This window comes from Carcharhinus amblyrhynchos, chromosome 24 (assembly GCF_965287045.1).
Source record: "Carcharhinus amblyrhynchos chromosome 24, sCarAmb.v2.hapA, whole genome shotgun sequence".
Taxonomy (NCBI): Eukaryota; Metazoa; Chordata; class Chondrichthyes; order Carcharhiniformes; family Carcharhinidae; genus Carcharhinus; species Carcharhinus amblyrhynchos.
Window position 1 is genome coordinate 6,539,915 of NC_137347.1, and position 13,997 is coordinate 6,553,911.

At 44.7% G+C, this 13,997-nt stretch overlaps 1 protein-coding gene across 3 annotated transcripts in view; it reads left to right on the top strand.

Annotated features, from left to right (window-relative positions):
• LOC145357908 (ensconsin-like) overlaps positions 1-13,997 on the top strand; it is a 237,341-nt gene that overhangs the window by 171,720 nt on the left and 51,624 nt on the right. For all 3 annotated transcript variants that reach the window (XM_080211476.1, XM_080211477.1, XM_080211478.1), the window contains exon 5: positions 6,393-6,507. In XM_080211476.1, coding sequence (XP_080067602.1) covers positions 6,393-6,507 — 115 coding nt within the window. The remainder of the gene's footprint in view (positions 1-6,392; positions 6,508-13,997) is intronic.

A 13,997-nucleotide genomic window follows, 5' to 3' on the forward strand; every position in this document is an offset into this window, starting at 1 on the left:
AAAATTCAGTCGAGTTGGTCAGACAGGATCTCCCAATGCTGGCTGTTCTTGATTAACCCCTGCTGCTCCAAATGCAGATTAATTCTGTTTCTCAGAATTGCTTCCAATAGTTTCCTTTTCACTGAGGTTAGACCTGTAGTTTCCTGGTTTATCCCTTCCCCCCCCTTCTTGAGTAATGGTCCATATTGGCTGTCCTCCAGTCCCATGGCATCTCTGCTGTGATGTGGAGATGCTGGTGTTGGACTGGGGCGGGCACAGTAAGAAGTCTCACAACACCAGGTTAAAGTCCAACAGGTTTATTCGATAGCAAAAGCCACTACCTCTTGGAGCACTGCTCCTTCATCAGGTGAGTGGGAGATGTGTTCACAAACAGGGCATATACAGACACAAACTCAATTTACAGGATAATAGTTGGAATGTGAATCTCTTCTGTGGCCAAAGAGGAATTGAAAATTATTGCCAGTGGAGAAGGGAATAAGAACATAAGAAATAGGAGCAGGAGTAGGCCATCTAGCCCTTCGAGCCTGCCCCGCCATTCAATAAGATCATGGCTGATCTGTCGCTGCTCAGTTCCACTTTCCCGCTTTCTCCCCATAACCCTTAATCCCCTCTCTTATCAAAAACCCATCAACCCGCGTCTTAAATATATTTAGCGAGGCAGCCTCCACCACTTCAACGGGCAGAGAATTCCAGAGATTCACCACCCTTTGAGTGAAGAAGTTCCTCCTCAACTCCGTTCTAAACCGCCTCCCCTTTATCTTGAGACTGTGCCCCCTAGTCCTACTGTCCTTTCTGAGCGGGAAGAGTCTCTCCACCTCTATCCTATCCATCCCATTCATCATCTTATACGTCTCAATGAGATCTCCCCTCATTCTTCTAAACTCTAACGAGTACAAGCCCAGTTTATTCAGCCTCTCCTCATAGCTCAATCCCCTCAACTCTGGTATCAGCCTAGTGAACCTCCTCTGCACTCCCTCCAGGGCCAAAATATCCTTGCGTAAGTGCGGTGACCAAAACTGCACACAGTACTCCAGCTGCGGCCTCACCAATGCCCTATACAGCTGCAGCAAGAATGTAATATATTGCAAGAATAAGATCTTGCAATATATTACATTCCCTCCCCATTTATAATAGCTTGCATATTTAAATCATGTAAAGTTCCCAGAAGATAATATGACTAAACCATTGGCTTGTAACCTCCAAGCTCCAGGGCAATGTATCGGGGAGAGGGGCAGGGTGGGGTGGGTGGAATATGAGGCTTTGCTGCTGTAACACCAACTGAGATAGTCAGTGTAGTTTAATTTCAAACAATTTATTAAGAACTATTTACAAAGGCTGCTGGGTAAATACGTGGGTTCAGGACACAGAGTATGTAACGCCTAGCTCTGTGGGACACCGTGTCAGGATCACGGGTTCAATTCCAGCCTGGGGTCTGTCTGTGTGGAGTTTGCATGTTCTCCCCATGTCTGTATGGTACTACGGTTTCCTCCCATAGTTCAAAGATATGCAGGTTTGGTGGATTGGACATGATAATGTGTGTGTGTGTGTGTGTGTGTGTGTGTGTGTGTGTGTGTGTGTGTGTGTGTGTGTGTGTGTGTGTGTGTGTGTGTGAGAGAGACTCCGGAGATGAGGGGGTTGGACTATGAAGAGAGACTAAATAGACTGGGTCTGTACTCGTTGGAGTTCAGAAGGATGAGGGGGGATCTTATAGAGACGTATAAGATAATGAAGGGGATGGATAGGGTAGAGGTAGAGAGATTCTTCCCGCTTAGAAAGGACAGCAGGACTAGAGGGCACAGCCTCAAGATAAGAGGAGGGCAGTTTAGATCAGAGTTGAGGAGGAACTTCTTCACTCAAAGGGTGGTGAATCTCTGGAATTCTCTGCCCGTTGAAGTGGTGGAGGCTGCCTCGCTGAATATATTTAAGTCACGGGTAGATAGGTTTCTGATCGACAGGGGAATTAAGGGTTGTGGGGAGAAAGCGGGAAAGTGGAACTGATCCACTTCAGATCAGCCATGATCTTATTGAATGGCGGGGCAGGCTCGAAGGGCTAGATGGCTGACTCCTGCTCCTATTTCTTATGTTCTTATGTATGAGACAAGCGCGCGTGCCATAGATCGCAACAACGGCACTGTCACATCATTACACTGTTTAGGCCAGCCATCCATTTCATAATTGAACACATTACTGAGCACTCGATCTTTTCTCCTGCAAACACTGGCATTTGATTTGTGTTTGTAAAGTAATTCACAGGTAACTCAGTGTTTAAAAATGAACCTGAGTTCGTGGCAAATATTTGAAGAACTTCCATATTTGCCCAAACAATTCCCATTCACCTGGCTGAACTTGTTCTGTCACTCAACAATTTCCCCTTTTACTTGTCTCACTTCCTGCTAATAAAAGCCTCGGCTATGTGTATTCTCAGTTATACCTGCCTTTTTATGGTTTAAGTAGAATGTTCCTTGTTCCAGTCCTACTCAGGCCCGCTCCTACAACTCTTTTTTTTTCTATTGCATCAATGATTCTATTGGTGGTGTTTCATGATCTCATCTGAATTTGGAAACATTGATCCAATTTGCCCCCCTCTCTCACCTTCACAGTGTCCATCTCCAACCCTTCCCTTCCTTGACCTCTCTGTCTCCATTTCCTCCGATAGACTGACCACCAATATTCATTACAAATCCCCGGACCTCCTCGACTACAGTTCCCCACACTCCACTCCCTGAAAGGACTCCATCCTATTTCAATTTCTCCACCTTTGTCGCATCTATATATACCGCCTTTGAAATGTCACTTCTGACATGTTTGCTTTATTCTGTAATCGAGATTTTTCCCTCTGTCCTGTGGGTAATATGGCACTTAACCAGGTTTGATTCATTTTACACACCTCTGCCCTGGCCCCTTTCCTTCCCTCTCACATGATAAGAGTCCCCCTTATCCCTCACACCCACCTGTCCGCATCCTGAAGGACCACTCCCTCCCTATTACCCTGTCCACTCTTCCATCATGCCTAACTCCTCATCCCCATCTCACGGCACCTCCCCTTGCAATCCCAGAAGGTGCTGTAGCTGCCCCCTTTTACCTCTTCCCTCCTCACCATTCAAAGCCCCAAATGCTCCTTTCAGGTTAAGCAATGATTCATTTTAATTTTCTGTGTTTGCTGCTTCCAATGAGGCCTCCTTTACACTGGGGAGACCAAATGCAGACGGGGTGACCACTTTGCAGAACGCTCAGCCCGTAAGCATGACCCCGACCTCCTTGTCGCTTTCCATGTGAGCTCAGCACCTTGCTCTCGTGCCCTGCATTGTTGACCTGCTGCAATGCTCCAGTGAAGCCCAACGCAAACTGGAGGAGGAGCAGCATCACATCTTCCAATTAGACGCAATTCAGCCCTCGTGACCCGACATTGAGTTCAACAAATTTACACTGTGACCTTTCTTCTCCATCTTAAACCATTTTTTAAAGATCCCAAACATTTTTTATTCCTATGCAAAAGCCCTCCCTTCCCTTCCCCTTCCCTGACTGAGCATCAGTCACTTGTTCAGTTTTGCTACATTTTTGGTGCCAATCTCCTAGCTCCCATTAATCACTGGTCCTGTTATTCCACCTCCTCCCCCCCCTTATATATGGATAATCACGTTTTCCCTTTCTTTAGTTGATGAAGAGTCATGCAAACTCAAAATATTAACTGGACACTGCCAGAACTGCTGAGTGTTTCCAACTTTCTCAGTTTTGATCCATATTTGCATGACCTGCTGATTTACGATATTTAATATCATACTGATGACTAATTTTATCATTTGGCCTTCCTTTGTGGACCACTTTGTTCTCTCTTAACTCTTCTTCAATGACAGAGGTACTCTTAGTAACCCTGGCTATAAATAACTTGTCCCAGTTTAATCACAGCTTCTGAAATCAACTTCTTCCCAGCAGGGAGACATTGTTCCTTCTTACTGCGACCAATAGCAGGAAATAGAAACTGTCATCATATTCCACTCTAGCATGAACTTGACCAAGCACACAAAAAACTATTGTTGAAATAACCAGTCGTTTCAGACCAGTTTTGTGGAAGGCCATGCGACTTCTTGTACTCTCCTTCTGAGATGACATGACTACAGCAGCATGAGCGATAAAAGTAAGTTGTGAAGCTCCGATTTTCAGTTTTATGGTGGGTGCTGCGATTATATCTTCTGCCCTTTCACTCTCGTCTTCCACGACATGTTTTTCTTCCTTTCTGACTGAGCACAGCTCTTGACCTTCCTGCTCTGTAACATCAGCTTCTGTTTCCATATCGCGCTTGAAGGTTCCCGAACTAGGTTTAAATATAGCAACAGCCTTGACCTGGGTGCGTGGCTGTGCCTTTGACACTTTACTGTGATCTGGAACATTTCCTCTACTCCCTGTCCGCCATCTGGGTCCGACTGACTTGCCCGCAGGCATTTCGATTAGAAATGGGGGGATTCACATGGTTGGTGGCTACTATGGCAGCAGTAACAATTAAAATTCTGAGACTGCAAACCTGGCTGGCAGCGCGTAGATCTCGCTGCTAGTTCAAGAACTCCCTTGCCATCTGCAACTTTCTGCCATTTTCATGGCTGTGATCTCATTGCAGCCCACCTTCCCCCCCATCAGCTCGTTGCCTTTACTCAACTAAATCTTAAACTAGATTTTATCACTCTTCAGGTTTCTAACCAAAAATTTGATTTCTAAGCCTACACTATATCCAAAGTGACAAGAGACGTTGTTTAAGAATGTAATCTATAACAATCTCACTTGGTAACTACCTCAATGGGTGGTTTCATTCTTACCTTGTGTCGTAACATGAGGCCAGAATCTCATTAATTTCAAAAGTAGTCAATATTAGGGTCTCATGATGACATTGGTTAGACACCACTCAACAACATTGGGCCCCATCCTGGTGAGGAATGTTTCCACGGTGATCAGGGATGGGCAGTGAATGTTGGCCTCGCCGGTGAAGGCCACATCTCTTGAAGGAAAAACAAAATAAGCAAAAGGAAAATCTTTACTTTACCCTCAGCTCCTATTGTATTCACTTTCAACTAAATGTGTAACTTTTGTTTATAATTACACCAATACTGTTTCTTGGGGTTGAGTTCTGCCATTGTTCCCAGAACTGGACCAGCTGATGGGCAACATGACAGCTCAGTGACTATATCACTGTTTGCTGTGTAGATACATGGATTTGGGCCGGTGTCTGTGGGAGTTCGCACATTCTCCCCGTGCTTGCGTGGGTTTTCTCCAGGTATTCTGGTTTCCTCCCACACCCCACAGATGTGCCCTTAGGCTGATTGGTGTTAACAAATTGTCCCTAAGTTAGGCGTCCCTCATTCTCTAAATCTGCACCCCTTTATTGTGGCATCCAATAAGCATAGACAAAGGTCATAGGTAGAAGAGGGCACTCATTGCATGTTAAGATGGCGGCGTGGGCTTGTAGGGCCGAAGGGCCTGTTTCCTGTGCTGTGTTGTTCTTTGTTCTTTATATGGAACCATAGAACCCTACAGTGCAGAAAGAGGCCCTTCGGCCCATCGAGTCTGCACCGAACACAATCCCATCCAGGCCCTACCCCCATATCCCTACATATTATACCCACTAATCCCTCTGTCCTACGCATCCCTAGACACTAAGGGGCAATTTCTTAGCATGGCCAATCAACCTAACCTGCACACCTTTGGACTGTGGGAGGAAACCGGAGCACCCGGAGGAAACCCACGCAGACACTAGGAGAGTGTGCAAACTCCACACAGACAGTGACCCGAGCCGGGAATCGAACCCAGGACCATATGTCTTGATGCACTATGTACTGAACGTACAGCAATCTTTCAAGCCACTCAAGCTTCCTCAAAATCAACGATAGGAGTTTCAAAAAAAAAATCACGGTAGAACATTCCTCAATTCTTGCCTTCTCAAATGAAGTGTTAGAAAAGAATTCTTTTCTCTCCTGCTCCTCATTTTTTCTGAATAAGATGAGAACATCTATAGGCAGCCGTTATTAAATCAAGTTTATTTATACCTCCCCAACAGAGAGGGCAATAAAACAAAACACTTAGATCTCGCATTATATTACGCCAACGTTGGACACAATGCGTGTAGAAGGAGAGTGTGAAAACTGGTCTAATCCAGGGGTTGCAAGTTCAGATCCACTCAGGGCAACTTCTGAAACTGAATCCAATAAATGTGGCCATTTGTGGCTGGGCACTAGAAAAAGCTTTACTTTTACAGTTTGTTGTTTTTTTTCCCATCCAAAAAAGGAAGGGAAAAATTAAGAGACAGGCACCTACTGCCAAAATGTTGACTGTGATTGTGATCTGTTGCGGTCTTGGGCACTGTCCTCGAGTGATTTCTCTCACCCTCCCCTCATGCCTTTCCGCAGGAGCGTTACGAAGCTGTGCTGCAGCGGTCGACCAAGAAAACCTGGGCTGAGATCCGTCAACAGAGGTGGTCATGGACTGGAGCCCTCCCTCGTACCCTGAGTGTGCACAAAGAGAGTGAGTCCAGTTAATGGGAATATCCACTGGTGTTGCACGGTTAACTCGTGATACTTACTTTAAATAATCTTTACTGGCAGGGTATCATATCTCCAATGTTTCACCTTCTTTGACTTGTGTTTTGTGAACTGTTTCAGGTGTTTTTATTTCATTATTGTAGCAGTGTAGAGTTGGGAAGCATTGTGTGTGTAGGTACCAGGCTGCTGAGGACAGTTTGATTCCCAAGGTGGTACATTGCTTGGATCAGTGATAGGACTTTGCTCATCTGATTGAGGGACATCAGTGGCTAAGGACAGAACTCCTTCCTGTTTCTCTTCTGTACCCAGGGCCATATCAATAGTACAGCCGTGTTCTCCATGAGTACAGCGCCATGAGAACTTAACAAGAGGTTTACTATTTAATTGAATCTTTCAAAACTTGGCATGGCACTTGACAGAAGCAGCAGTTGTGGAGAGAGGGGATTATAAGTGGCATCTGCAGGTGGAGAAAGTCTTGGATATTTCGAGACAGAGTTTGAAGCATAAGGGGACCAAAAATCTGACCACTGATGCAGGCAGTAGTGTCACTCCATCCAACACTGCCGTTTTGGTTATGACAGTAAGAAGTCTCACAACACCAGGTTAGAGTCCAACCAGTAATCTCTCAAGCTTTCGGAAAAGAGTGTTCCGTTGTCAGGTGTGTGGAAGGTTCGAACCTTCCCTACACCTGGCGAAGGAACACCGTTCCCGAAAGCTTGTGAGTTTACTATCAAATAAACTGGTTGGACTGCAACCTGGTGCTGTGAGATTTCTTACTGTGTTTACCCCAGTCCAACGCCGGCATCTCTACATCATTTTGGTTATGACGCAGGCTTTTGCCAAAAACCTCCAATCTCGTCCGCAGTTTGGATTCTCTGGTGCCACTGCAGTGAATGGAGTTTTGGCTGGATGTCATATTCCTCATTCTCACTGGCCAGGAATGGACGAGATTGAAGGATCCTGCCCTTAGTGTAGGGTCAAGCTCTCTCTTGCCTCTCTGCCTCTGTCTTAACCCAAGAATTAGAACTTACCCACTGTGATTCTCTCTCATGGCGAACAAAATTGGCAAGACTTTTCACTCCTCTGGCCTGGGTTGAGTTCCAGTCTAGTTTGCAAAAATCAGAAGGAGAGGCAGCCCACTCAGCAGTCCACCTACCTGGCCTGTATCACCTCCAAAACATTGTTATAATAAAATGAGAATAAATTTCAGCGCTACCATGTACGTGATTTGGAGATGCCCAAATGTTTTTGAACCGCTCCTCTCTCTTCCTCCCATCCAATAACATGGCTCGGATAGTTCTAATTCCTGACTCTTCAATGAAATTTTTAAAAGGTGCCTGGCAGAGACTGAGTTTGAGTCTGTTGACAGCTGAGTGGCGCTGAAAGAGTTCCCATGTTTAACAAACAGCAGAACTTTACAAGAGGTTTTGACAAAGCGACTTGAGAAGGAAATGATTTCCACCAGAAGAGACGCAACGTGCAATGAGAAATTCCCAACCAATCACTAACAGCTTTTCAAAGAGAGGTGGATAAATATGCGAAAAAGATCACTTGGTAAAGAGAATGGGATTAAATGGAGGGCTCATTCAGAGAGCTACTGCGAATATGATTTTGATTGTTTATAATGCTTGTTATCAGGGTATGGTTAATAGTGCCAACATGATATTTATTGCCCATCCTTAATTGCTCTGAAAGAATCTTGAAGGGCCTGCCCTTGAACTGCTACAGTCCATCATGTAGACAGTGCTTCCACACTGATCGCTAGGGAGTTCCAGGACAAACACTCTGCTGATATCAGGGGTGTGTGATATCTGTGGGTTTCTATGGACCACGCTGTCTCAGTAAGCTTGGGGAGTTTCTGAAGTGTAGATTCTACATATTGTGCACCTTGGTGTTTCCCTGCCTTTTCTGAATAGGACATATCTAGGCCATTTTACTGAGTACATACCAGCGTCACTGTTATACTGATGCCAGTTGGTTCAGGGAGCAGCTACCTCTGCTACACAAGTTCTTCTGTACCATAGCAGGAATTCTGTCTGGACTTGACTGTGTCCAGTTCAATCAGCAGCTTCTTAATGCTATAATGTGGACTGAATTGGCGAGATGATAACAGGAATCTTGGACTGAGACCGATTAAAACCATTCACTCAACAAGTTTGTTTGAACAGTCTTACAAACACTCTAACCTTCTCTTTTGCACGACCTGCTGTCTGAGGATTATGAGGTACATAGGACGGATAGGAAGAAACTGTTCCCCTTAGTAGAGGGGCATAGATTTAAAGTAAGGGGCAGGGGATTTAGAAGGGATATAAGGAAAAGCTTTCTCGCTCAGAAGGTGGTGAGAATCTGGAACTCACTGCTCGAAAGGACGGTGGAGACGTGGACCCTCACAATATTTGATAAGCATTTAGATGAGCACTTGAAATGCCATAGTCTCACAAACAAAGACTATGGACTGGAAAATAAGAACAGAACATAAGAAATAGGAGCAGGAGTAAGCCATCTCGCCCCTCAAGCCTGCCCCGCCATTCAGTAAGATCATGGCTGATCTGAAGTGGATCCACTTCCCCGCCTGCTCCCCATAACCCTTAATTCCCTTATCGATCAGAAATCTATCTACCTGTGACTTAAACATATTCAACGAGGTAGTCTCCATCACTTCAACGGACACAGAATTCTAGAGATTCATTACCCTCTGAGAGAAGAAGTTCCTCCTCAGTTCTAAGCCGACACCCCCTTATTTTGAGGCTGTGTCCTCTAGTTCTTGTTTTCCTTTCTAAGTGGAAAGAATCTCTCTGCTTCTACCCTGTCTAGCCCCTTCATTATCTTGTACGTCTCTATAAGATCCCCCCTCAGCCTTCTAAACTCCAATGAGTACGGGCCCAGTCTACTCAATCTTTCCTCATAAGCTAAGCCCCTCATCAAAATAAGATTAGAATAGATGTGTGCTTGATGGCCCGCGCAGATATGATGGACCAAAGGGTTTCTTTCTGTGCTGTAAAACGCTGATTCTGTTCACGGAGCTCATTTCTCCTGTTGTTGTTTCACTGTCCAGCCCCTTCCATGATCAAAGTTCGTAGGGGCATCAGACCTTTGTGCCACTCTGATGGATTATGGAACTGCCAAACTATTACCTGCTTTATTTGGTGTTTAAAATGCAACTAGTCCTGTGATGTAGCTTCACTAGGTCCAGGCCTCGTTGTAAAGTATGCCCAATACTGCTCCGGACAAAACCCTCAGCATCTGCATTGAACCAGGATTAATTTCCTGGTTTGATGATACTGGAGGAATGAGTAACATGTTGGCTGTATGATTACAGATTGTTATGGTAAACAATTCTGCTGATTACAGCAGTCCTCAGTGCTTCCTGGAGGCCCACTGTTGTGCCAACAGAACAGTTATTTGTGCCACTTGGTATGGCAGTAGCACCACACTACACAATGGAGGTTGAACAGAATGGGAAGAGTTTCACTGAGTATTTTTAAGGCAGAGGTAGACATATTTTTGACCAACGAAGGAGGCAAAGGGTATCGGGGGATGGGGGGGGAAGAGGCAGGAATGTGAAGTTGAGACCACAAGGTACAAAATCAGATCAGCCATGATCTTATCAAATAGCGGAGCAGGCTCTAAGGGGTTAAATGGTCAATTCCTGCTCTTACTTCTGATGTGCGTAGGTGAGTCAGCCTCAGTTTCTCGCCTCAGAAACGCATGTTTTACTTGCATAGTAAGTCATTGCAATGATGGGTGGGTGAGAATGGAGTGAAGCAGTGGACTGATAGTGTAGACAATAGATATCCCAATGACTTACTCAAAGAACACACCTTAGGATGGGACATGTTCAGATTTAATGTTACAATAAGATAAGGAAACTCCTGTGAAGAAATAATACCACGTTGCAGTTACACCCGGGACATTAATGTCCATAGTTCAGCCTTTGGACGTGTCTCAGCAAGCTATTCAGGCTCACGTTTGTCCGTTTTTCACATTTTGAAATGACAATCGCCAACCTGGTAGTTCACATTTTATACTTGACTTCCAAGTCAACGCTGTTTTTGGAAGGAACGTTTTGAAGGTTCAACCTATATGCTGTGATCTATAAGCATACAGGAAAGATTGGAATGGAAGATTATGCTGCTGGAGTTAGATTAGAGGAGTGTTGAGAAGAGTATAAATGCTGCATGGACTGGCCTGCACATCCCAGCTGATCAAAATAAACAGAATGTTTGTTATAGACAGAGTTCAGGCCATACTCAGCTCACTCACGCTTACAAAACCCAAAACAAACTGCATTGTTAGATGTGATTGCGCGATTGGCAGCACTTGCTGAACAATCCTGAGTATATCGGTAGACACACTTAATCACCAATTTAAGATGATCAGTCAAGCTCGCAAAAGTGGTTCACTTATGCTTGTTAACAGTGACATATATTCACACGCAGCGACCCATTCTCTGCAAACAAAAGTATTATGTTCCAAGTCTTATAGCTTTTTGAGTGACCGGGAGCTCGGGAACCTGTTGCTTTCCCCATGGCAATGCATTGGCCAAAGAGAGTTGACTTGCCAACCAATCAGCAGCCTTTTCTCCTGTAGTGTAAATTGTGATAGATTGGAATTTGGCATTCTTAGGTTTGTCCTGTTGAGTGCAAGATGAAAAGCTTCAGCAACATTCAAATTCCTCAGCTCCCAGGATCTTGTATGCATTATTAACAGCCTTCTCAAGATATTCTGCTACTGCCAAAGAATTGTAAAGGTGAACGTGCCTCTAATCTCTCTGCTCCTGCACCCTTTATAAAATTGTCCCATTTCATTTACACTGTCCACCCTCCACAACACATTGGTGTAATCCCTTCAATCCTTGATAATCTGGGATCTTTCTATCCCAGGTCCAGGATGTCCAGGCACAGCTAAGCTAGTTACAAATTCAGCGTGCCCAATTCACAGAGATCCAGTTGCCCTTTACATCGAGGTGTGCCCTAGCCAGCTGTACACACTGTCCTGGAAGCTGGTTTATTCTTGTTCCGTTTTGGATTCATTTTGACCACAGAAAAGTGTAGAAACTCTTGTCATTTTTGCTTTTCCTCCTTCATTGGCTATAGGACCACACACATGGGTACATCAAGGTAGATAAATCTCAGGGACCTGATGAAGTGTATCCCAGGGCATTGTGGGAGGTTAGGGAGGAAATTGCGAGTCCCCTAGCCGAGATATTTGAATCATCGATAGTCACAGGTGAGGTGCCTGAAGACTGGAGGATGGCAAATATTGTGCCTTTGTTTAAAAAGAGCTGCAGGGAAAAGCCTGGGAACTACAGGCCAGTGAGCCTCACATCTGTGGTGGGTAAGTTATTGGAAAGCATTTTGAGAGACCGGATCTACAGGCATTTAGAGACGCAAGGACTGATTAGGGACAGTCAGCATGGCTTTGTCAGTGAAAAATCATGTTTCACAAATTTGATTGAGCTTTTTGAAGAGGCAACCAAGAAGGTAGATGAGGGCAGTGCAGTTAGTGTTGCCTACATGGACTTTAGCAAGGCCCTTGACAAGGTACTGCATGGTACCTTGTTGAATAAGGTTAAATTGTTTGGGATCCAGGGTGAGGTAGCTAAATGGATACAAAATTGGCTTGAAGACAGAAGTCAGGGGTGGCTATAGAGGGTTGTTTTTCAAACTGGAGGCTTGTGACCAATGGTGTGCCTCAGGGATCAGTGCTGGGTCCACTGTTACTGTCATTTGTATTAATGATTTGGGTGAGAAGTTTGCAGATGACACCAAGATTGGTGGCATAGTGGACAGTGAAGAAGGTTATCTCAGACTGCAACAGGATCTTGATCAATTGGGCCAGAGGGCTGACAAATGGCAGATGGAGTTTAATTTAGATAAATGCAAAGTGATGCATTTTGGTAGATTGAACCAGAGCAGGATTTATTCAGTTAATGATAGAGCATTGGAGAGAGTTACAGAGCAAAGAGATCTAGGGGTACAGATTCATAGCTCCTGAAAGTGGAGTCACAGGTGGACAGAGTGCTGAAGAAGGCATTTGGCATGCTTGGTTTCATTGGTCAGAACATTGAATACAGGAGTTGGGACGTCTTGTTGAAGTTGTACAAGACATTGGTAAGGCCACACTTGGAATACTGTGTACAGTTCTGGTCACCCAATTATATAAAGGATATTATTAAACTAGAAAGAGTGCAGAAAAGATTTACTAGGATGCTACTGGGACTTGATGGTTTGAATTATAAGAAGAGGCTGGATAGACTGGGACTTTTTTCCCTGGAGTGTAGAAGGCTGAGGGGTGATCGTATAGAGGTCTATAAAATAATGAGGGGCATAGATCAGCTAGATAGTCAATATCTTTTCCCAAAGGTAGGGGAGTCTAAAACTAGAGGGCATTGGTTTAAGGTGAGAGGGGAGAGATACAAAAGTGCCCAGAGGGGCAATTTTTTCACACAGAGGGTGGTGAGTGTCTGAAACAAGCTGCCAGAGGTAGTAGTAGAGGCGGGTACAATTTTGTCTTTTAAAAAGCATTTAGACAGTTACATGGGTAAGATGGACATAGAGGGACATGAGCCAAATGTGGGCAATTGGGACTAGCTTAGGGGTTTAAGAGAAAAGGGCGGCGTGGACAAGTTAGGCCGAAGCTATGACTCTATGATAACCACATTCAAACACTGTCGATAATGGGATCTCAGCCACTTGGATTCCATGGCTGTATCACACTCACGCCAAACAGCTGTAAGTGCAATTCCAAACCTCCACAACTTGCCTGAAAAATCTTGGAACTATTGCTCTGCCTTGCAGGGCAAGGGAAGATGTGACAAAGAAGTTTGAAATTACAAATGGAACACCTGGAGAAAGATGGTTTAAAATATAATGCAGGCAAGGAGTCCGAGAGGAGGGGGGAAGGAGAGACTGCAATTAATGCTAGTTACTCAGAGGGTTACTGAGATTGGGTGGCTGTCTGATGTACCTTTAGTTGCGTTGGTGATCTGTAGAAATATCCTTGTATTGAGACTAACAAATGGATAATTCATTATAAAACGTATGATGTGTTTATCTTACACATAGCAGCCGGAATTTTACTGGCCTGCCGCCACAGGAATCAGAGTGGGTGAGAGGAGGAACATAGGAAAGTCTTGTTGACCTTGGGAGGGATTTCACAGTTTCGGGACGAGCGAGACTGTAAAATCCTGCCCAGTAACTTTGCAAAATTAGAAGTTCGGTGGGGGAAAGGTAGATGCAGAGCGTGTGTAGGATGTGAACTAGGGGCCTGTGCAGAGAAAAATCAGACAATTCTGCCTCATTCTTGATGGTAACATTCTACAATTCTATCATGGTTTAGTCAGTGGATTGTCACTGACACCAATACAAGTCGCTATTGTGATACACTCCTTATTGTCCACTGGTTATTCATTACACTTAGTGTTCGCTTAACTGGCGTCAGTGGAAAAAAACAGGCGGGTGGGATTTTCCA